General features: G+C 43.9%; 1 protein-coding gene across 5 annotated transcripts in view; it reads right to left on the bottom strand.

The window, feature by feature from the left end:
- ENPP3 (ectonucleotide pyrophosphatase/phosphodiesterase 3) overlaps positions 1–24,785 on the bottom strand; it is an 86,054-nt gene that overhangs the window by 27,119 nt on the left and 34,150 nt on the right. For all 5 annotated transcript variants that reach the window (XM_073337330.1, XM_073337331.1, XM_073337332.1 and 2 more), the window contains exons 10-14: positions 21,424–21,489; positions 13,738–13,810; positions 7,589–7,697; positions 7,282–7,410; positions 5,764–5,795 (exon numbers count right to left, since the gene is read on the bottom strand). In XM_073337330.1, the coding sequence (XP_073193431.1) occupies positions 5,764–5,795; positions 7,282–7,410; positions 7,589–7,697; positions 13,738–13,810; positions 21,424–21,489 (409 nt within the window). The remainder of the gene's footprint in view (positions 1–5,763; positions 5,796–7,281; positions 7,411–7,588; positions 7,698–13,737; positions 13,811–21,423; positions 21,490–24,785) is intronic.

Here is a 24,785-nt window from a genome sequence, read left to right as displayed (position 1 = left end):
GAGGATAATCAATGGGACACAGTAATACCAGGCTACAAAATATATCAGAAGGACACAACAGGTTGTGCTGGTAGGGGAGTGACACTATATGTGAAAGAAAGCGTAGAATCAAATGAAGTAAAAAAAAAAAAATCTTAAATGCACCAAATCTTACCATAGAATCTCTATGGCTAGTAATTCCATGCTAGAATAATAAGAATATAGCAATAAGGATACACTGCTGACCACCTGACCAGGATGGTGATAGCGACTGTGAAATGCTCAGGGAGATTACCATTAACAAAACTCATTAAAAATGGGGGATTTCAATTATCCCCATATTAAATGGGTACACGTCACCTCAGGATGGGATGCAGAGATAAAGTTTCTTGACACCTTAAATGACTGTTTCTTGGAGCAGCTAATCCTGGTACTCACGAGAGGCAATTCTTGATTTAGTCCTCAGTGGAACACAGGATCTGGTCCAAGAGGTGAATGAAGCTGAACCACTTGGTAATGGTGACCATAATATAATAAAAATTAACATCCGTGTGGCATGGAAAACACCACAGCAGCCCAGCACGGTAGCATTTAATTTCAGAAAGGGGGACTACACAAAAATGAGGAGGTTAGTTAAACAGAAATTGAAAGGTACAATATCAAAAGTGAAATCCCTGCAAGCTGCAGGGAAACTTTTTAAAGGCACCATAATAGAGGCTCAACTTAAATGTATACCCCAAATTAAAAAACATAGTAAGAGAACCAAAAAATTGCCACCGTGGCTAAACAACAAAGCAAAAGAAGCAGTGAGAGGCAAAAAGGCATCCTTTAAAAAGTGAAAGTAAAATCCTGATGAGGAAAATAGAAAGGACCATAAACTCTGGAATTGAAGTATAAAAATATAATTAGGAAGGCCAAAAAAGAATTTGAAGAACAGCTAACCAAGGACTCAAAAAGTAATAACAAAATTTTTTTTAAATACCTCAGAAGCAGGAAGCCTGCTAAACAACCAGTAGGGCGACTGGACAATTGAGATGCTAAAGGAGCGCTCAAGGACGATAAGGCCATTGCAGAGGAACTAAATGAATTATTTGCATTGGTCTTGGTCTTCACGGCTGAGGATGTGAAGGAGATTCCCAAACCTGAGCCATTCTTTTTAGGTGACAAAGCTAAGGAACTGTTGCAGATTGAGGTGTCATTAGAGGAAGTTTTGGAACAAATTGATAAATTAAACAGTAATAAGTGACCAGGACCAGATGGTATTCACCTAAGAGTTCGGAAGGAACTCAAATGTGAAATCGCAGAACTATTAACTGTGGTTTGTAACCTATAATTTAAATCAGCTTCTGTACCAAATGACTGAAGGATAGCTAATGTGACGCCAGTAATTAAAAAGGGCTCCAGAGGTGATCCAAGCAATTACAGGCCGGTAAGCCTGACTTCAGTAGTGGGCAAACTGTTTGAAACTGAAGTAAAGAACAGAATTGTCAGACACATAGATGAACATAATTTGTTAGGAAAGAATCAACATGATTTTTGTAAAGGGAAATCATGCCTCACCAATCTACTGGAATTCTTTGAGGGTGTCAACAAGCACGTGGACAAGAGGGATCCAGTGGATATAGTGTATTTAGATTTTCAGAAAGCCTTTGACAAGGTCTCTCACCAAAGGCAAAGTAAGCAGTCATGGGATAAGAGAGAAGGTGCTCTCATGGATTGGTAACTGGTTAAAAGTTAGGAAACAGAGGGTAGGTATAAATGGTCAGTTTTCAGAATGGAGAGAGGTGAATATTGGTGTCCCCAGGGGTCTGTACTGGGACCAGTGCTATTCAACATATTCATAAATGATCTGGAAAATGAGGTAAACAGTGAAGTGGGAAAATTTGCAGGTGATACAAAACTACTTAAGATAGTTAAGTCCAAAGCAGACTGCAAAGATCTCACAAAACTGGGTGACTGGGCAACAAAATGGCAGATGAAATTCAGTGTTGATAAATGCAAAGTAATGCACATTGGAAAACATAATCCCAACCATTCATATAAAACAAACAAAGTAAAGTATTTCTTCAAACAATGCACAGTCAACCTATGAAACTCCTTGCCAGAGGATGTTGTGAAGGCCAAGACTATAACAGGATTCAAAAAAGAACTAGATAAATTCATGGAGGACAGGTCCATCAATAGCTATTAGCCAGGATGGACAGGGATGGTGTCCCTAGCCTGTTTGCCAAAAGCTGGGAATGGGCGACAAGGGATGGATCACTTGAAGATTACCTATTCTGTTAATTCCCTCTGTCACAACTGGCATTGGCCACTCTCAGAAGACAGGATACTGGGCTAGATGGACCTTTGGTCTGACCTAGTATGGCTGTTCTCATGTACCTTTGCATCACTCTCAGGGCTGGACTTAATTGTGTCTAGCTGCCTATTGCCCTCAGGGACCATTCCAGGAGCTAGAGAGCACCAGAGTAAAGCAATGCTCCAAGCACGTACTGTTTTCCCTGGTTACGCCCCCTATTCTGGAAGCCAGCAGTGGGGCGCTCTAGAACCACTACTGCTGGTTCTGTGCCACCCAGGGGGTTCCCCTACACAGGCAGAATCCTTATGCAGCTTGTTAAGCTAGCTAATTGGTCTCTTTGTACCATCAGAGCAGCACAAGGGGCGATAGTGGATGTAAGAATCTGGTCTGAGGTGTTCAGCTGCTAGAGCTGTATACTCTGTTAGTATTAACCCTGTGAAATGAGAAGAAGTGAGCCTGAACAACCAAATAAGCAACTGAGATTGATAATTTTTTTTTTAGAAAAGGATTCTCCGAGATGGCTACATGACACCTATTATATATGCCATGAGACAAGGTCACTCCTTAAACTCTGTATGTTCTCATCTAGGGCAATGATAGAGGAAAACATCAAATGATATAATAGAATACACCGGTAGTTGGTGCAAGAAAAATAGACTGAAAGAGGCTAGGAACCCTGGGCTGCACTACATACTCATGACCAACGATAGAAAGAAAAGTGGGAATTCCCAAAATTCTGGGCTATAACTATATGAGAGACATTTCACATCTCTTTTCATATACTCTGAATGGCTATTTGGATTATTTAGTTAACACTTAACTACTTAACAGGGATGGGGAGCTAATAACTGATGACATCAAGAAAGAGGAGGTGCTTAATGCTTATTTCACTTCAGTCTTCACTAAAAAGGCTAATTATGACCAGATACTCAACACAATAAATATTAACAACCAGGGGGAAGAAATGCAAGCCAAAACAGGGAAAAAACAGGTTAAAGAATATTCAAATCAGCAGTGCCTAATGAAATTCATCCTAGGGTACTTAAGGAACTAGATGGTGCAATCTTGGAAGGTTAGCAATTATCTTTGAGAACTCCTGAAGAACAGGAGATGTCCCAGAAGACCAGAGAAGGGCAAATATAGTAACTATCTTTAAAAAGGGGAACAAGGAGGATCCGGAGAATTATAGACCAGTCAGTCTAACTTCAAGACCTGGAAAGATATTGGAACAAATTATTAAACAGTCAATTCGTAAGCACCCAGGGGATAATATGGTTATAAGGAATAGTCAGCATGGATTTGTCAAGAACAAATCATGCAAAACCAACTCAATTTCTTTCTTTTGCTGACCTTGTGGATGCGGGGGAGGAGTAGAGGTGATATAACTTGACTTTAGTAAGGCTTTTGACACAATCTCACATGACTTTCTCATAAGCAAACTAGGAAAATGTGATCTCAATGAAATTACAATAAGGTGGGTGCACAACTGGTTGAAAGACCAAACTTAAAAGAGTAGTTATCAATGATTTGCTGTCAAATTGGGAGGGCAATTTGTGGGGTCCTGCAGGGGTCAATCCTGGGTCTGGTACTATTCAATATTTTCATTAATGACTTAAATAATGGAATGGAGAGTATGCTTATAAAATCTGCAGATGACACCAAGTTGGAAGGAATTGCAAACACTTTGGAGGATGGGTTTAAAATTCAAAATGACCTTGACGAATTGGATAATTGGTCAGAATTCAGCAAGATGAAATTCAATAAAGAAAAGTACAAAGTACTTCACTTGGGAAGGGAAAAAAAATCCAGTGCACAACTACAAAATGGGGAATAACTGTCTAGGTGGTAGCACTGCTAAAAAGGATCTGGGGGTTATAGTGGACCACAAACCAAATATAACTCATCAGTGTGATGCAGCTGCAAAAAAAGGCTAATATGAGTCTGGGGTGCATTAACAGGAGTGTTATATGTTAGACACAGGAGGTAACTATCCTGCTCTACTAGGCATGGGTGAGGCCTCCGCTGGAGTACTGTGTCCAGTTCTGGGCACCACAATTTAGGAAATATGTGCATATTGGAGAGAGTCTAGAAGAGAGCAACAAAAATGATAAAAGGTTAAGAAAACCTGATCTATGAGGAAAGGTTAAAAAAAATGTAGTTTTGAGAAAAGAATACTGAGGAGGGACCTGATAACAGTCTTCCAATATGTTAAGGGCTGTTCTGAAAAGGATGATCATCCATTGTTCTCCATGCCCACTGAAGGTAGGACAAGAAATAATGGACTTCATCTGCAGCAAGGGAGATTTAGGTTAGATATTAGAAAAAACTTTCTAACTATATGGGTAGTCAAGTTCTGGAATAGGCTTCAAAGCATAGGTGCCAGCTCCATGGGTGCTCCATCCCTGCAGCATCCATGGAAAAAAATTAGTGAGTGCTTAGCACCCACTGGCAGACAACTCCCCCTTCCTCCCAGCACCTCCCGTCCGCCAGCAGCCCCACTGATCCACTCCTCCCCCTCCCCACCAGTACCGCCTGCCCACTGAGATCAGCTGTTCTGCATTGTGCAAGAGGTGCTGGAGGTGTGGGGGAGGAGCGGGGACGGGAATAGGTGGGGTAGGAGCTGGGGGGAAGGAGGCAGGTGGGGATGGGGCCTTGGGTGGAGCGAAGGGTTGAGCACCCCGGGGTCCCGAGGAAGCTGGTGCCCCTGCTTCCGAGGAAGGTTGTGGAGTCCCCATCATTGGAAGCTTTTAAAAACAAGTTGGACAAACACCTGTCAGTGATGATCTACATTTACTTAGTCCTGCCACAGTGCAGTGGACTGGCCTAGATGACTTCTCGGGGTCCCTTCCAGCTCTACATTTCTATGATTCTATGATTAAAAGTTTAAATGCTAAAGTCAATCTAAATTATAAAGACAAAGAAATGCAAAAATGAAGCTTCCCACAATAACATTAATTTGGCCACCTTCCCCCTCCCTCCTATTTTAAAGTAGATACTGAACTCTGTAAAAAGTATTGAATTAGCCAGCGAAAGAAAAAAAAAGGAGAAGAAATTACTGCACATGTTATGAGGCCGAGTTAACCTTTCTGTAGGAAACCTGGGCCTGTTTCTCCACTGCCTTGCATTTGTACTCTAGAACCCAGCTCTCAGATAACTCTTTCTCCACCTGCCAGGTGGCAGGGCACAATCTGTGGATCCACTCCAGTGCAAGTCAATCAATTCGTCCTACTCTGGAGTGTGGGAAATTTTCTTCCCTTGATCCCCCATAGAGATCCCCTGGGCCAAGCCCACATACAAACTGCAGCATCTAGGATTTGCCTCTGATTGTACTCAGAGTCACACTTGAGTCAATATCCCCATTAAAAACAATATGGAACTGGTGCAAATGTTAGGGTTTGAGAAGTGCACATGCAATATAGCCACAAAAATATGCCTTTTAATCAAAATACCATGAAGAGGAAATAAATGTACAAGAGTTTACTCACGGTAAGGTTTTTAACAATTCCTTCAGAATCAACTGTTTAAGAAAACAGACAGTAGAATAAGTTGCATTCAAGCTATTGAAAATTCAAAGCACTGTGCAATAATTTGCGCTATTTTTGCATCCACTTGTATACTATTTGTAAAAGTGAGCACCAAGTGCTTTGTCAGCCTCTGCAGATTACGCAGCCATGTACTTATTAGCGGCCAGAATCACTAGATAGGAACTCAAAAAGGTGGACTGCAGAAAGCTGCCATAGCAGTATCTAACCAAAGACAAAGCTGACAAATCACTGGAGACAGACTCTCCACCTCTACCCCATCCCCACTTTGGAATATCAGATTTTCAGTACTGGACAAGATATCATTGGTCCTTTAAGTTTTGTTTCCTGGCTTTGGCAGCGGTCATACCTAATGCTTCAGAGAAAGGCAAATCTGCTGCCATAATTCATCATCCGAGAGAGAGAGAGAGAGCGAGAGAGAGCGAGAGAGAGAGATTTTAATTTTTGTTGTTAACATTTAGTTTTGAGTTTGTTTTTATTTTTACTGAACCCTTCTGCTTCAGGGAAGGCAAATGTTTTTTAGGGATAATAAGATGCCCACAAGAAATGAAACAGTAATTACATTAATAATTTTAAAAACGCTAAATCTTATTCAGTCCCTCCTCTGAGCTTCTCATCTTAGCTTGCCTATTCTGTTTCTGTCTTGTTTAGAGTGCAAGCTGCTCAAGGCAAGGACTGTCTTTATTTCATGTGGGATCTATCCTAATGCCAAGCACCTTCGCTATACATTAAAAATGTGAAATAATAATAAATAAGCACAATAGCTTCCTGGCTCCTAAGGCTCTAAAACAAGCATGACTTTTATGTAGGAATTCTGGATGCTCATTGAAACGAGTGACTTCGGGCTTTTACTTTACCCTATTCTATTCCCTGACTGAGAGGGAGAACTTTTGTCAAACTGATAACATCATACACGACAGGCTCATTTAAATGGTCTCCATTATTATTAATTTGTATTGTGATCTCTCCTAGAGGTCTCAACCGAGATCAGGGCCCCACTGTGCTAGGTGCTGTACATACACGTATTAAGAGACAGTCCCTGCCACGAAGAAATTACAATCTAAACGGAGAAGACAGACTCCAACTGGGAGAAAGGCAACATTATTAATCTCATTTTACAGACAGGAAACTGACACACAGAGATTAAGCGATTTGCTGGTGGGCAAGAAATCTGTGGCGGGATGGGAACTGAACACAAACCTATCCTTTCTTTTTCCACATGAGATGAAAACTGAAAGTGCAATCTGTCACAAGAGTTTTTATCTTTTAGCATCATCTGGAGTTACAGTCAAAGATCACTCTTGCAACACTGTTTCTATGAGCCAAAGACATGGTCAGCTGGCACAGCAAAGTATTCACTATAGACATCCCCAAGGTTCAAAACTATTGATTATCCACTTTCCTTATTTCTTTCCTTTCTGTTGTGCTGGTTGTGCACTAACAGCATGGGTTCACACTTACAAGTAAAGTAGTCTTCTGGAACATTGTAAGCCCGAATGCGAGCTGCAGGCCCATCATACATGTAGAAATTAATTTGATTAAAATAATCCGTCATGTATTCTAACTGGTTGCAGTAGGTCTTATCCATTCCTAAAATGAGAATACATAAATATTTATTTTGTTATATTAGAAATTGCAATATTGACAAGACTATTTATAGTAGTTTATTAAAATAGTGACCATGAACACCAGACACCAGGAAGAAAATAAACAAAGATATATAGTAGAACAGATACTGAAAAGTTAAGTACAAAACTAGATAAAGTACCATGATCAGCCAAAACAATGAGATTTACACAGTTGTGCAGGTTCCTCTGTTTTAGTCCCTCCATTAACATTCCCAATGCCTCGTCTGCTAACTGCAAGGCTTTAATGACCTAAAGAATAAATAGAGTTTCATTAGAATTTCTCCTTGCTATTGATTTCAATACCCCTAATCAATCTATCAGACTGTATAATCAGAGTAGGGAAAAAAAAACAAGTTTCTCGATCATCTTTCTACTCTTATTTTTTTCTTTGTTTTTGAGCTCAAAAACAATTCTGTCAACATCACTGCATTTTATTCCTGCAAACGCCCACCGAGTCCACAAAGCAAAGCATGGTTTGTACTGCTTTCTCCATATAAAAGAAAACCCCAAACCACCATATTAAGTTTTGCTATACTACATTAGAAGTAAATTTTGTATAATAGATGCTAAAACTTGTGTTTAACAAAGTGCCAGAGTCAGGTCAAATTTGACCCCAAATGTAGGATTTAAAAAAAAATATTCTTGTATAAAATCGTAGACCTAGAAACAGCGGTAAGGAAATTATTTTTCTTGCATGTATCATTTTAAATCTGAGAGCATCCCTTTATTATCAATAAGCACCATTACAAGAATGCATATATATATACTGGGCTAACTGTTCGTTCAGTAATAAAGTTGTAATTCCATTGAGCTGTTACCCCTACAAAGTGAAATTCCCTTTCCAACTTGGGTAACTAAAGCCCTCCTTCTAAACTTCAGATGGCAAGTACACCCACAACAAAGAGCAGTTCCCCTTTGGCATCCCACCTCCCTTCTCATGCTTGCCAGCTCATGTGGTACAGAAGAAGAGATCGCCTTCATTTTTTCTGCTGATAGGCATACCTCTTCACCCTCCTAACAGAAAGAAGACATACACTTAAATAATTTAAAATACATAAGTATATGTATTTGGTCTGATCCTGCTTCCTGTTTATAGCATTGCATGTGTAACTAAGAGGGGATAACTAAGTTAAATCACAGGCTTTATTTCTCTCTCTCTCTCTTTTAAAAAAAAAAAAAAAAGAATGACCACTTTTCTTGAATAGTTGGAAGAACACCAAGACAGAATGACAGGTTTCAGAGCAGCAGCCGTCTTAGTCTGTATCCGCAAAAAGAAAAGGAGTGGCACCTTAGAGACTTAACAAATTTATTTACTGGTAATAGCTCACCTTACCTGATCACTCTCGTTACAGTGTTTTTGGTAACACCCATTGTTTCATGTTCTCTATGTATATAAATCTCCCCACTGTATTTTCCACTGCATGCATCCGATGAAGTGAGCTGTAGCTCACGAAAGCTTATGCTCAAATATATTTGTTAGTCTCTGAAGTGCCACAAGTCCTCCTTTTCTTCAAGACAGAATGGAGTATTCATCACAGCATAGACTGAGAGAATAACAATAGCTTTGATTCTGTTCACACAGGCAGTTATGAATAGATCTAGGCAATTTTTTTTGCACAAATAGCTTATTCACTGAAAAATGCAGTTTCAGGTTTGCAAATTTGGGTCGAATTCAACTGACAATAGTTTTGGCCCCCAAACAAATGAAAAATAATTTTTTTAAAAGTCAAACTGTTTTATTTTGATATGTTCTAAATTAAACAAGTTGTCTTTTCATTTCTAAACTATGTTTCATTTTGAAATTTCACTAGATTTATTTAAAAAACAAAAAACAGTGGAAAAGGAAATGAAACAAGAAAATTTGTTTTGGATCAAACTAAAACATTTTATTAGACCCCAAATGAATTTTTAAATATTTTTATTGCATTGAGAAAAAAATAAAATATTTTTGTTGCATGTTGATCTGAAACAACATTTTTAAAAAATATTTTGGTTCAGCCACAAAACCAAAAAATCAATTATTCAGCTCTAGTTATGAAGAAAGATACAGTAACTTTCAGATTCTTCTGATTTCTGATATCACGATGCCACCAGAAATCTTATATTACGTTGCGGCTTTATGTACTACTTAGGCCTGGTCTACACTAGGAACTTACATTGGCATAGCTGTCTCTTGGGAGTGAGAAAAATCCATACCCTTGAGAGACGTACCGATACTGACCTAACCCCCAGAGTAGACAGTGCTAGATCAACGGAAGCATTCTTCCGTCAACCTAGCTACCACCTCTCCGGAAGGTGGATTGATTACAGTGACAGAAGAATGCCTCCCGTTGGCATAGCTAGTGTCTATGCTGACATACCCTTAGATTGTATGCTCTTCAGGAAAGAGTCTATGGGCTTGTCTTCCCTACCGCACTCAATCAGCACCGCTGTCATTGACGCAGCGGTGCTGATTTAGCGTGTCTGGTGAAGTCGTATTATGTCTACGGGAGACTCTTCCGTCGATGTTATTATTCCACTTCAAAAAGAGGCAGAAGCGACATACCAGGGTATAGACATCACTTTAAGTCCATGTAACTTACATCACTCTGGGGCTGGTTTTTTCATACCCCTGGCCATGTAAGTTACATTGACTTAAGCAGTAGTGTAGACAAGGCCTATGTTTTTTATGTGTTTGCACTAGTACAATGGGGCCCTAGTTAGTGATGAGCTGCCAGAAGCTGAAGAACCAGTTCCTTCAGTCGCTCCGGGTCTTTGGTGGCAGTTCGGCGGCACGTCCTTCAGTCACTCCGGGTCTTCGGTGGCACTGAAGGACCCGCCGCCGAAGTGCCGCCGGAGGCCCGGAGCAAGTGAAGGGCCCGCTGCTGAAGTGCCGCTGAAGGCTCGGAGTGCCGCCGAGTGAGTAAAAATTTACAGGGGAGCCTCCCCAGCGGAGAGCTCAGGTGGGACGGTCCCGCGGGCTGCATGTGGCCCGGAGTTTGCCCACCCCTTTAACAACCGGTTCTAAACCGGCTTAAAAATTTAACAACTGGTTTGCACAAACCGGTGCGAACCGGCTCCAGCTCACCACTGGCCCTAGTCCTGATGCTGTAGCAATATGAATAATTATAACAATAATGCTGCATGTCAAATAGGGTGGGTAATCCTAGTGAAGATCACTTTTGAATTACATGGTATCTCTAAAATATTCCAGATCCTTAGCCTTCCATATAGAACTTTTCCTATAACTGGAACTGTAGGCAGTAGCAAACCCAAGCTGCTAATGGTTGGATTCCATTCAAACTATTACAACTTACAGTACTCATATTGCTTTAGGTTTAAATCAGAATGATTTGTCTAGTCTCAGCTATCAAACATTTTAAACCTAAGTGAGATTTCTAAACCTTGCAGAGAAAGTTATTCTATTTTGCTTTTCTTATGATTCAGAACCAAGGAACATTGAATGAAACTGAAAGTGAAATGAAATGCAAATGAAACGTGATTAACCTGTAGAAGTCATGTCCAGTACAAAGTCAGTAAGGCCAAGAGTTATCAGAAATCAAAAGAAAATTAAAAGTTTATATGGATAATAAGAATACTAACAGTTACGTTAGACTGAATTTATACATAACCGTAGGAACCTGAAAATTACTGTATGCATGATATATATACACATGTTATACACAATTTAGATTAAAATACCATTAAGTTTTCAAAATCAAGCACTCAAAAGTTAGGGAAGGCCAGAATTAAGGTTGCCTGTGTGTATGCATTTTGATACAGTCTTTAATTACATAATCACATGCTGTTCTTTTCCAAAGACCTCCTGTGTTTTTTTCAAAGAACTCAGTGTATATGATGGACGGTTCTCAATAAACTGCGGGTTAATATTTGGTTTTATCCTCAATGTTCAGTGACCCTAGGCCTTATTTACAACACACTACTGATTTACAACACACTACTCAAACCCTGCTCTGAAGACAGAATTATTAATTTCCACATGGGCTTCTTTGACACTCATCACTGTAGTATCATATGAGTGCTCCACAAACATTAATTTATCTTTAGCCCACAACTGTGAGATGAGGGACCACTATTATCCACTTTTTATAGGTCAAGAACTGAGGCACAAAGAGAGGAAGGACAAAAGTAACCACTAATTTTGGGTGCCTGTCAAGGGGGCTGGTCCTTAAAGGGGAGTCAGGAACCAGCCTAGCTTTGACAGCAGAAGAATGATGAGACTCAGAAATCTTGGGTTTCATTCCATGCTCTGGAGAGGAGCATAATCTATTATTCTCAAATGTGATCCCTTCTGCCCTGTCTCCTCCAACATCCTGTCCCTGTCCCAGTCTTGTCTCTTCCCCTATGCCGGGATGCTTGTCCCAGTCCCCTTCGCCACTCCTCAGGCTTCTCATCCAAGTTCCAGTCTCCTTGTCCAGCCAGTCCTAGTCTCCCCATCCCCGTCTTCTTTCCCTGCTCATCTTATTTTCCCCCTCCTGGCTCTTCATCTGATGTTTTTCCCTTTCCCCTGGCCTTCAGTCATCTTTATGCCCTGCTTTTATTTGCCCCCTATACTGGCTCCCAGTCCCAGTGTCCCTTTTTGGGCTCTGCATCCAATCTCAGTCTCCCACCTCATCCCCATTTCTGATTCCTTGTCCAAGTCTCTTTGCTCATCCAGCTCCAGTTCTCCCCCCACACACAATTCAGCTCCTTGTCAGATCTGCCCCCTTTCAGCCACTCTCAGCAGGCTCCTCCTATCAATCTCATCTCTCTCCCCTCCATGCAAATGTGCCTCTTGTCCTTTCTGCATTCTGGTCAAAGGCAGTCATTCAGAGCACAGGAAAGACAGGCTTCCTATTTTGAGTTCTGATACCCAGAACCTCCCTGGGCCAGAGCATCCAGGAACCACAACTGTAGGGAAAGTCCAGCTTTGCCCCTGTACTCCTTGGCTGCAGCATGCTCAGCAGCAGTTCTGTGGGGAAGCATGAGAAGTCCAGTCACATGTAGAAGCTGTCAAGGGATGGAGTATGTATAGTCACTCTGTGGCTAATCATCACTAGGCTGGTCAGCACTAGGATCCGTGAAGAGCTGGAGCACGCTCAGTGAGGGCAGAGCCTTTGGAGATTTTAGCTGCTTAAACTCTAAGAAATCTCTACTGGGCATGTGAAAACATCAGCTTTTTCAAGGGCTTATAACTTGTCCAAATTTGGGTGAACACAAAGGTCAACTCCTCTACCAAATTTCAAATTCGTGCCCCAACTACGGGAGCACTAGAGCTTTTCAAAGAAAAGTTTGCCGGATTTTTTTTAACATTGCAAAAGAACACGTTTTTCCCTAGCCTCATTTTTAGAAAGATCTGAACCATTTTGGCTGAATTTTTTTTTTAAAAAACGTTAGACTGTTACAGACCCCCGGCATGAAAAATTTCAGCTCAAATGGTTAAAGTTTGGCAAAATCATAAGCAATTGAAAATAGGACCTTATAATGGGAAGTGTTGAGCAACCCTAACCTTAACCTTAATATGAAGAAGGAACGTAAACTCTCCTGCTTCTAGACATAAACCGTCCACTAATCAACATGGATTATGCATGGGTAAGGAAGAAATTTCCCCTATAGGCTGGTTGTTCCATACTTGTCCACTAGAGGGACCATAACATCCTTTGAAGACCACTTTTAGAGACAGAACACTAAATTAGATCAACTATTGGGTTGATCTGGTATGAAAATGTCTATGTTTCCCAGGAAGAAGTGTTCTGTGTGCATGTAAGTGAAAGTGAAATATGCTTTGAGTTAGGAATAACAGAAAATGCGATGAATGATGTGGACTAAATAAAATACATATTAACTAGAGTTTGTATTATATTTCACACTCATAAAAGAATTTAGCCAGCTCTACGAATTTGTCACGTGGCTTTCAAGGATCACCTATCAGCCAAATGAAAGTTTGTTCTAACTATGTCCATGGTTGAATTTTAATATCCTTCCTAGAACTGTGTAGGTCTGAACCAATTTTCTGCAACTCTGGTTAGACTACAGCTCTGCTTTTGTACTTGCAGCAGTGCTGGAACCATGCTGGGGTGGGGCTGACTACTCTCAAGAGGCTAAACAAAATGAAAATAGGGATGTTGAGGGTTAGCACTGTTTGTTGAATTCCAGTATTGAATAATAGTTACTATGTGTAATTAACTAGACATGACATAAAGCAAAGTCATGCTAATCAGGACTCTGCAATCCCTTCTGAACTATATAAATTACTGTATACCATTATTTCTGGAGCAACTTAGCTTAAGATTTAAAAAATACAACTTACTCCACCACTAACTGGTCCATATGAGTGTCCAGAACTATCAGGTTCTTCAATATACAAAGTATAGAAATCTGGCCTAGAAACCAAAGAAACCAAAGAAAAGAGCACTGTGAGAATTTGGGAAAGTTTCTGTAAAATCTTTATTTAAAGAAAGGAAACACTGAATAAAATTCCAAGGAAACAAAAAAAACTTACCTCAGTTTAAGCAGTTTCCTCTCAATTGCTTTGTGAGAATAAACACTTAGGCCCACATTTCCAGAAGTGGCCTTCATTGTCTTTAGTTGAGCATCCAGAAATAGAGGCACCCAAAATTAGAGGTCATGTCCAGTGGTGCAAGTGGAATCCATTTCTGACCGTACGGGGGGGAAAGGGGTAGCAGCTAACAAGGGGCACGTGACCCTCCATGTGACTCCGCCCCCCCATCTGCCCCCCCTGCTCTCCCCATTCTCTCTCCATGTTCCACCCCCCTTACCTGGGGAGGCTCTCTATCCTTCTCCTGCTGCCCTGGAGATTTCAGAACTGCAGTGGGGAAAGGAGCAGAACGTTGGGCCGCAGAGCGGCCCCATGCCCGCAGCTCCTCCGTCTGTACAGCAGCAGCCCCACTGGAGGACAGAGCTGGGGGGGGGGGGCTGGGGGCAGTACAACAGCGCCGGAGGACAGGGCTGGGGGCTCTCCCAGGAACCTCAGCAGGAAAAGGAGCAGAAGGTGACAGCTCTTCTGGTGGCTGTACCACGTCCGCCCTGTCCTCCGGCGGGGCTGCTGCTGTACAGACAGAGCCAGAGGAGACACAGCTCCATGGAAGGCCCAGCAGCCCCACATTCTGCTCCTCCTATGTCTTTCCGGTACACGGTACCAGCTATAAATATCTTGCCGGACCAGATTGCTCTACTTGCATTGCTGGCCATGTCTAAAATATCTGAGTCTACTGCCAGACTTCTTCCTGCTTTGCGGGGTGAGATTCCAGAGAACTTCATCTAACCCCCTATTTCTATGAGGTATTCACCTATAATCCCTCACATAAAAGAATGAAAAGCTTTCTTTCAATTTATTCACATGTAACACAAATTCACCTGGCAATTCATTGCCCCATTTGACTACACAAAAATAATTCTTAAAATAATATTATTTAACTTAGCCAATCACAAACAGAACAGGAACAAAATGGCCATCCAACTGCTAACCTACATTTCCCAGAACACCACAGACCTAGAGCCTGGGTTCACAACCTCTTTTAGGTATAAAAACTCTTGGCATACGTCTATTGCAGGACACTCAAATTACAAGGAATTAACATTAATTCTTGTTTGCTAACCTGTAGCACATAGGAACAGAGTAAATTCCCACAAAACCACAGTAAAATGACTTTTAGAGAACTGAGCTGTAGTCTGTATTACTGTGTATAATGTACAATATTTATTCTTCCCAGAGAAGACTCTTAATTCTTTGATACACATAGATCCACAAAAGTACAGGCTTTATTAAACAGACTTTCTTCCTCTAACTCTCATCCAGGCATTATCTGGATGTCTCAGAATTCATCCAGGAAACACCAAAGAAAAAAGAAATTGTAAGCCAGCAATAGATAAAACAAACCCCAGTTTATACATTCCCATTCAGATATGTATACCCCACACTCATACTGTCAGCCCTGGTCTACACTAGGACTTTAGGTCGAATTTAGCAGCGTTAAATCGATTTAAACCTGCACCCGTCCACACAATGAAGCCCTTTATTTCGACTTAAAGGGCTCTTAAAATCAATTTCCTTACTCCACCCCTGACAAGTGGATTAGCGCTTAAATCGACATTGCCGGCTCAAATTTGGGGTACTGTGGACACAATTCGATGGTATTGGCCTCCGGGAGCTATCCCAGAGTGCTCCATTCTGACCGCTCTGGACAGCACTCTCAACTCAGATGCACTGGCCAGGTAGACAGGAAAAGAACTGCAAACTTTTGAATCTCATTTCCTGTTTGGCCAGCGTGGCAAGCTGCAGGTGACCATGCAGAGCTCATCAGCACAGGTGACCATGATGGAGTCCCAGAATCGCAAAAGAGCTCCAGCATGGACCGAACGGGAGGTACGGGATCTGATCGCTGTTTGGGGAGAGGAATCCGTGCTATCAGAACCCCGTTCCAGTTTTCGAAATGCCAAAACCTTTGTGAAAATCTCCCAGGGCATGAAGGACAGAGGCCATAACAGGGACCCGAAGCAGTGCCGCGTGAAACTGAAGGAGCTGAGGCAAGCCTACCAGAAAACCAGAGAGGCGAACAGCCGCTCTGGGTCAGAGCCCCAAACATGCCGCTTCTATGATGAGCTGCATGCCATTTTAGGGGGTTCAGCCACCACTAACCCAGCCGTGTTGTTTGACTCCTTCAATGGAGATGGAGGCAATACGGAAGTAGGTTTTGGGGACGAAGAAGATGATGAGGAGGAGGAGGTTGTAGATAGCTCACAGCAAGCAAGCGGAGAAACCGGTTTTCCCGACAGCCAGGAACTGTTTCTCACCCTAGACCTGGAGCCAGTACCCCCCGAACCCACCCAAGGCAGCCTCCTGGACCCAGCAGGCGGAGAAGGGACCTCTGGTGAGTGTACCTTTTAAAATGCTATACATGGTTTAAAAGCAAGCATGTGAAAGGATTACTTTGCCCTGGCATTTGCGGTTCTCCTAGATGTAGTCCTAAAGCCTTTGCAAAAGGTTTCTGGGGAGGGCAGCCTTATTGCGTCCTTCATGGTAGGACACTTTACCACTCCAGGCCAGTAACACGTACTCGGGAATCACTGTAGAACAAAGCATTGCAGTGTATGTTTGCTGGCATTCAACCAAAATCCGTTCTTTATCTCTCTGTGTTATCCTCAGGAGAGTGAGATATAATTCATGGTCACCTGGTTGAAATAGAGTGCTTTTCTACAGGGGACACTCAGAGGAGCCCATTCCTGCTGGGCTGTTTGCCTGTGGCTAAACAGAAATGTTCCCCGCTGTTAGCCACAGGGAGGGGGGAAGGTTGAGGGGGTAGTCACGCGGTGGGAGGAGGCAAAATGCGACCTTGTAACAAAAGCACATGTGCTATGTATGTAATGTTAACAGCAAGGTTTACCCTGAAAGAGTGTAGCGACTGTTTTATAAAATGTGTCTTTTTAAATACCGCTGTCCCTTTTTTTTTCTCTCCACCAGCTGCATGTGTTTCAATGATCACAGGATCTTCTCCTTCCCAGAGGCTAGTGAAGCTTAGAAAGAAAAAAAAACGCACTTGCGATGAAATGTTCTCCGAGCTCATGCTGTCCTCCTACACTGACAGAGCACAGACGAATGCGTGGAGGCAAATAATGTCAGAGTGCAGGAAAGCACAAAATGACCGGGAGGAGAGGTGGAGGGCTGAAGAGAGTAAGTGGCGGGCTGAAGAGAGTAAGTGGCGGGCTGAAAACAGGGCTGAAGCTCAAATGTGGCGGCAGCGTGATGAGAGGAGGCAGGATTCAATGCTGAGGCTGCTGCAGGACCAAACCAGTATGCTCCAGTGTATGGTTGAGCTGCAGCAAAGGCAGCTGGAGCACAGACTGCCACTGCTGCCCCTCTGTAACCAACCGCCCTCCTCCCCAAGTTCCATAGCCTCCACACCCAGACGCCCAAGAACGCGGTGGGGGGGCCTCCGGCCAACCAGCCACTCCACCACAGAGGATTGCCCAAAAAAAAGAAGGCTGTCATTCAATAAATTTTAAAGTTGTAAACTTTTAAAGTGCTGTGCTTAAAGTGCTGTGTGGCATTTTCCTTCCCTCCTCCACCACCCCTCCTGGGATACCTTGGTAGTCATCTCCCTATTTGTGTGATGAATGAATAACGAATGCATGACTGTGAAGCAGCAATGACTTTATTGCCTCTGCAAGCAATGATTAAAGGGAGGAGGGGAGGGTGGTTAGCTTACAGGGAAGTAGAGTGAACCAAGGGGCGGGGGGTTTCATCAAGGAGAAACAAACAGAACTTTCACACCGTAGCCTGGCCAGTCATGAAACTGGTTTTCAAAGCTTCTCTGATGCGTACCGCGCCCTCCTGTGCTCTTCTAACCGCCCTGGTGTCTGGCTGCGCGTAACCAGCAGCTAGGCGATTTGCCTCAGCCTCCCACCCCGCCATAAACGTCTCCCCCTTACTCTCACAGATATTGTGGCGCACACAGCAAGCAGTAATAACAGTGGGAATATTGGTTTCGCTGAGGTCTAAGCGAGTCAGTAAACTGCGCCAGCGCGCCTTTAAACGTCCAAATGCACATTCTACCGCCATTCTGCACTTGCTCAGCCTGTAGTTGAACAGCTCCTGACTACTGTCCAGGCTGCCTGCGTACGGCTTCATGAGCCATGGCATTAAGGGGTAGGCTGGGTCCCCAAGGATACATATAGGCATTTCAACATCCCCAACAGTTATTTTCTGGTCTGGGAATAAAGTCCCTTCCTGCAGCTTTTGAAACAGACCAGAGTTCCTGAAGATGCGAGCATCATGCACCTTTCCCGGCCATCCCACGTTGATGTTGGTGAAACGTCCCTTGTGATCCACCAGAGCTTGCAGCACTATCGAAAAGTACCCCTTGCGGTTTATGTACTCGGCGGCTTGGTGCTCCGGTGCCAAGATAGGGATATGGGTTCCGTCTATAGCCCCACCACAGTTAGGGAATCCCATTGCAGCAAAGCCATCCACTATGACCTGCACATTTCCCCGGGTTACTACCCTTGATATCAGCAGATCTTTGATTGCGTGAGCTACTTGCGTCACAGCAGCCCCCACAGTAGATTTGCCTACTCCAAATTGATTCCCAACTGACCGGTAGCTGTCTGGCGTTGCAAGCTTCCACAGGGCTATCGCCACTCGCTTCTCAACTGTGAGGGCTGCTCTCATCTTGGTATTCATGCGCTTCAGGGCAGGGGAAAGCAAGTCACAAAGTTCCATGAAAGTGCCCTTACGCATGCGAAAGTTTCGCAGCCACTGGGAATCGTCCCAGACCTGCAACACTATGCGGTCCCACCAGTCTGTGCTTGTTTCCCGAGCCCAGAATCGGCGTTCCACAGCATGAACCTGCCCCATTAGCACCATGATGCATGCATTGTCAGGGCCCATGCTTTCAGAGAAATCTGTGTCCATGTCCTGATCACTCACGGGACCGCGCTGACGTCGCCTCCTCGCCCGGTATCGCGTTGCCATGTTCTGGTGCTGCATATACTGCTGGATAATGCGTGTGGTGGTTAATGTGCTCCTAATTGCCAAAATGAGCTCAGCGGCCTCCATGCTTGCCTTGGTATGGCGTCCGCACAGAAAAAAGGCGCGGAACGATTGTCTGCCGTTGCTCTGACGGAGGGAGGGGCGACTGACGACACGGCTTACAGGGTTGGCTTCAGGGAGCTAAAATCAACAAAGGGTGTGCCTGTACATCAAGGAGTATTTCAGGCAGGACTGCACGGAGGGTTCCAATAAGAAATGGTGCACCTAAGTTATCGTTGTTATTGGAACAAGGAGGTTAGCCTGGCCTCTGATTGATACATGGCTAGATTTACCTCGCTGCACCTTCTCTGTGAGTGACTGCAGTGTGATCTAGACAGGGGAGGAGGCAAATGAGTACAAAACAAATCTGGTCTATTTCTTGTTCTGACCCACTCCATCTATCTTTTACATCTTTGGCTGGCAGCAGACGGTGCAGAAGGACTGCATGCCATCCACATCTCATGGCTGCTCGGCAGAAGATGGTACAGTACGACTGCTAGCCATCTTCATCTCTTGCCTGCCTGGCATAAGATGGTACAATACGACTGCTAGCAATCCTCATCTCTTGCCTGCCTGGCAGAAGATGGTACAGTACGACTGCTAGCAGTCCGTATCGCCTGCCCGCTCACCATAAGACGGTTCAATAGGACTGACTGCAAGACTAAAGAGAATGGCCTGGTCAAGTCACTCCAAATTTAGTCCCTGCGCCCATGTCTGCCCAGGCGCTCCCAGCCGACGTGGCCAGGAGCACCTCGGACACGACGAGGACGACTACCAATCGTATTGCACCGTCTACTGCCAGAAGGCAATGGGTTGCTGCTACTGTGCAGCAAAGCCGTACCGCGTCTGCCAGCACCCAGGAGACATAGGGTGACGGTTACCTGAGCGGGCTCCATGCTTGCCGTGGTATGGCGTCTGCACAGGTAACTCATGAAAAAAGGCGCGAAATGATTGTCTGCCCTTGCTTTCACGGAGGGAGGGAGGGAACGGGGGCCTGACGACACGTACCCAGAACCACCCACGACAATGTTTTAGCCCCATCAGAGTGCTCCATTATGAGTGCTCTGGACAGCACTCTCAGATGCCCGATTGTTTGCCATTGCTCTGACGCTGGGAGGGGCGCTTACAGGGTTGGCTTCAGGGAGCTAAAATCAACAAAGGGGGTGGCTTTACATCAAGGAGTATTTCAGGCAGGACTTCACGGAGGGTTCCAATAAGAAATGGTGCACCTAAGTTATTGTCCTTATTGGAAGAAGAAGGTTAGCCTGGCCTCTGATTGATACATGGCTAGATTTACCTCGCTGCACCTTCTCTGTAAGTGACTGCAGTGTGATCTAGAAGAATGAGTCCCCTAGACAGGGGACGGGGGGAAGTAAATGAGTACAAAACAAATCTGGTCTATTTCTTGTTTTGATCCACTGCATCTATCTTTTACATCTTTGGCTGGCAGCAGACGGTGCAGAAGGACTGCATGCCATCCACATCTCATGGCTGCTCGGCAGAAGATGGTACAGTACGACTGCTAGCAGTCCGTATCGCCTGCCCGCTCACCATAAGACGGTTCAATAGGACTGACTGCAGGACTAAAGAGAATGACCTGCTCAAGTCACTCCAAATTTAGTCCCTGCACCCATGTCTGCCCAGGCGCTCCTGATCGACCTCACAGAGGCGACCAGGAGGACCTCAGACATGACGATGACGGCTACCAGTCGTACTGTACCGTCTGCTGCCACAAGGCAAGGGGTTGCTGCTACTGTGTAGCAATGCCGTACCGCGTCTGCCAGCACCCAGGAGACATAGGGTGACGGTTACCTGAGCGGGCTCCATGCTTGCCGTGGTATGGCGTCTGCACAGGTAACTCAGGAAAAAAGGCGCGAAAGGATTGTCTGCCCTTGCTTTCACGGGGGGAGGGAGGGAACGGGGGGCCTGACGATATGTACCCAGAACCACCCGCGACAATGTTTTAGCCCCATCAGGCATTGGGATCTCAACCCAGAATTCCAATGGGCAGCGGAGACTGCGGGAACTGTGGGATAGCTACCCACAGTGCAACGCTCCGGAAGTCGACGCTTGCCTCGGTACTGTGGAAGCGCTCCGCCGAGTTAATGCACTTAATGCACTTAGAGCATTTTCTGTGGGGACACACACACTCGAATATATAAAACCGATTTCTAAAAAACCGACTTCTATAAATTCGACCTAATTTCGTAGTGTAGACATACCCTCAGGGACTTGGTTTACCTCTTTCATCTCTGCCTCTCGATCCAGGAAGATAATAGGCACAACCATAATTACAGCAGCCCTTTATATCCCAAGAAACAATAACTGAGCTAGCTAAATACAGCCTCACTTGTTTTACAAGCATATGAAAATAATGTGAAATCTATACGAGTGAAAATCCTTCTAGCAGGTTTCTTTAACGCTGAGTTGGATATTATCAAGCTTTACCTCTCTGATTTGGAACCATCAAGCCATGTGAGTATTTCTGAAATTCTCTGTTGATATATAATTGATCTAAAATAAAATGAAATTAAAATAAAATAATAATTAATAATTAGGTATTGTCAGAAAGCATTTCACAATACAAAAATATATATTTTCGAACACCCAGGAATGCAAACTTTCCTGGTAATTCATTTAGGGCCTAAGAGTTGGAGTCAAAAAGATAACAGGTATATGTTTTTGAATGTTAATGAATAAATGAGATCCTTCACTGTTTAATTTTCCAAATATTTTAATGAAATATAACAGTTCTAATGACAATTAGTAAGGTCCTGATCCTGCAAACACTTGAAAACATGCTTAACTTTGTACATGTACAAAGTTAAATAGGTATGTAAGAGTTTATAGGTTCAAGGCCTATAAACAGATAAGAAGAACTGTTTCCTTTATATAGCACATACCATCCACGGACTTTGATATATGTTACAAACTTTAAGTATTCTCACAATACCCTTGTTAGGTAGTTTAGTATTATTATCCCCATTTTGCAGATGAAGAAACTGATGCACAAAGAAATTAACTTTCCCAAAATCACACACAAAAGTCTTTGGCAGAGCTGGGAATAGTAACCAGGTCACCTGACTCCCAGTCCCTAACCACAAAGTCATCCTTCTTTGTACAGACTTATAAAGATAAGCCTGTAGCATGTTATTCTAATGAGGTTACAGGAATTATATAAAAGGTTTGGGAGATGACTGAGAAATTAATAGGAAAAGTTTAGGATACTAATATTAAAGGCAGCTGTAAGGAAAAAAATTCTAACTGTGAGGTTAATTCATCATGGGAGTATCTTATCAAGAGATGAAGTATATTCTCTATCACTCTGGCAGCATAAAGGAGAATCTGGCCCTTCATGTCTGCCTAAAAGATATGCTGTTGTTCAACCACAAGTTATTGTACTAATGAGTGAAATTCTATGCAGAGCCATCCCATCCATAGGATGGACCGGGTCAACCGCATGGGCCCCGCGCTTTGGGGGGTCCCGCGCTTCGGGACGTGGTGTCCAGGGCAGCCTGGGGGATTAGCGGGGGCCTGCCACCAGCAGCAGTGAACAACCCGGTCCCAGCCCGCCCCACCCCGCCCCGCTCCACCAGCTCCTGGCATTACTCGGGGGAGAGGGCGGAAGCCAGAAAGAGGCGGGATGGTGGCTTGGGGGAAGAGGTGGAGTGGGGGCAGGGAGGGAGCAGAGCTGGGGTGGGAAGATGCAGGGCGGCACAGGGGTGGGAAGAGGTAGGGCAGGGGCTAGGGGGAAGGGGTGGAGTAGGGGTAGGGAGGGGCAGAGCAGTGGTGAGAAGAAGCGGGACGGCGCAGGGGTGGGAAGAGGTGGGGCGAGGGCTTGGGGGAAGGGGTGGAGTGGGGGCAGGGTCTGGGCTGGGGTGTGTGTGTCCTGGGCCCCGCACCCTCCTAGGGACGGCCCTGATTCTATGGCTGGTATTATGCAGAAGATTAAACTAGATGATCTTAATGGCTCCTTTTGTCCTTAAAAACGAAGTGAAATCCTGACCCCATTAAAGTCAATGACAGAATTCCAATTGACTTTGATGGGAGCAGAATTTCTATGAATTTTAGAAGCCATATATGTTGGGATTCCCTTCGAGACCTCTTTCTACTTGGCTTCCAAGAGCACAGTTCGACTCCAGCTTTTGGCACTCAGGTATCTTTATTTGCATATAGCAATGCTATGCTGTGTTGATCAGACTCAAATGCAGGGGATGGATGCAGGATACATTACGGATCCATATTTACACAGAAACCCTCCCCCTTTTATATACATTTACACATCTCATTGCATTTACTAGACATTACAACACACATTTTTGGACTGGCTTGGTTTCTCCGTAGGAACCAATCCCTGTACAGCATGCTCTGTTCATGCACTGTCCATGCTCGACCTACTCTTTACCTCATCTTTACATTCCCAACTTATCTTGTCCATTTTTATCTTGTTCAGAGTCAATGGTTCCCTGGGCATTCCCTCTCTTCTCTTAGCTAGCTCAGACATTCTGTCTTTTAGAAAACTGACCCATTTTCTTATCTTAACATCTTATGATCCATTTACCTCCCTAATTCTGTCTCCCAAGAAATGAGGCCTCCCCCATGTTCAATTATTCATGTCAGGCCAGGCCTACCTACATTCCATTGCTTCTATTTTTCTTGTTTACATTACCATTCATTTCATAGAATCATAGAATCATTGAATATCAGGGTTGGAAGGGACCCCAGAAGGTCATCTAGTCCAATCCCCTGCTCAAAGCACGACCAATTCCCAGTTAAATCATCCCAGCCAGGGCTTTGTCAAGCCTGACCTTAAAAACCTCTAAGGAAGGAGATTCTACCACCTCCCTAGGTAACGCATTCCAGTGTTTCACCACCCTCTTGGTGAAAAAGTTTTTCCTAATATCCAATCTAAACCTCCCCCACTGCAACTTGAGACCATTACTCCTCGTTCTGTCATCTGCTACCATTGAGAACAGTCTAGAGCCATCCTCTTTGGAACCCCCTTTCAGGTAGTTGAAAGCAGCTATCAGATCCCCCCTCATTCTTCTCTTCTGCAGGCTAAACAATCCCAGCTCCCTCAGCCTCTCCTCATAACTCATGTGTTCCAGTCTCATTTGCATCATATTCCTGTCTTTCTGTGCTCTCTTTTTCAAGTTTGCCCAGCAACACATGCCTAAGACCACAGTGGCTGTAATCATTTGGACTCCTCTTAATATTAGGTTGAAGGTATGAACTAGGGTTGCAAGCTCACTTCCTCTGGTACAGCTCAGTAGGCTGTCTTCACTGCCTATACAATATTGTCCCCAATTTCCTGTTGCTGGGCTATTAGTTGAGCAATGGGCACCAATGGCTCAATTTTCCTTTGTACTAAATCCATAGTACTAATGGACAAGGGAGGTATGGGTACAAAGAGATTGGTCACCAGTGACTCCCACTCAGTGTTGTCTGTCACGGCCTCTGTCACATTCTCCTCCATCTGTACTTGGCCATAGGGCATGGGTCCCAATTTGAATCAGAGAGGTAAAGTTCAAACAAAATCCATCCAGGCTTCTCTGGCATTGTGTTGTCCTCACTGAAAAATTGTGGTATCCCATAGCACATACGGTGTCCCCACGCCATACCACCTCCTTCACTCTCTCTTTAATGACTAGTCGGGCCTTGCTTGTGGTCAGATTCATTCGTGCCAAGCACTCACAAAACCATCTGTGCTTGATTCGTTTACAGAAGGCTGTGTTTATTTCACATCCTTCTGGTGCTGCCATCTTCACACTGGGATAATGCACTTTATAGGTTCCATTTTCTATTGTACC

This window comes from Lepidochelys kempii, chromosome 3 (genome assembly GCF_965140265.1).
Source record: "Lepidochelys kempii isolate rLepKem1 chromosome 3, rLepKem1.hap2, whole genome shotgun sequence".
Classification (NCBI taxonomy): Eukaryota; Metazoa; Chordata; order Testudines; family Cheloniidae; genus Lepidochelys; species Lepidochelys kempii.
The sequence above is the reverse complement of the archived record's forward strand: the minus strand, read 5'-3'. Positions and strand labels throughout refer to the sequence as shown.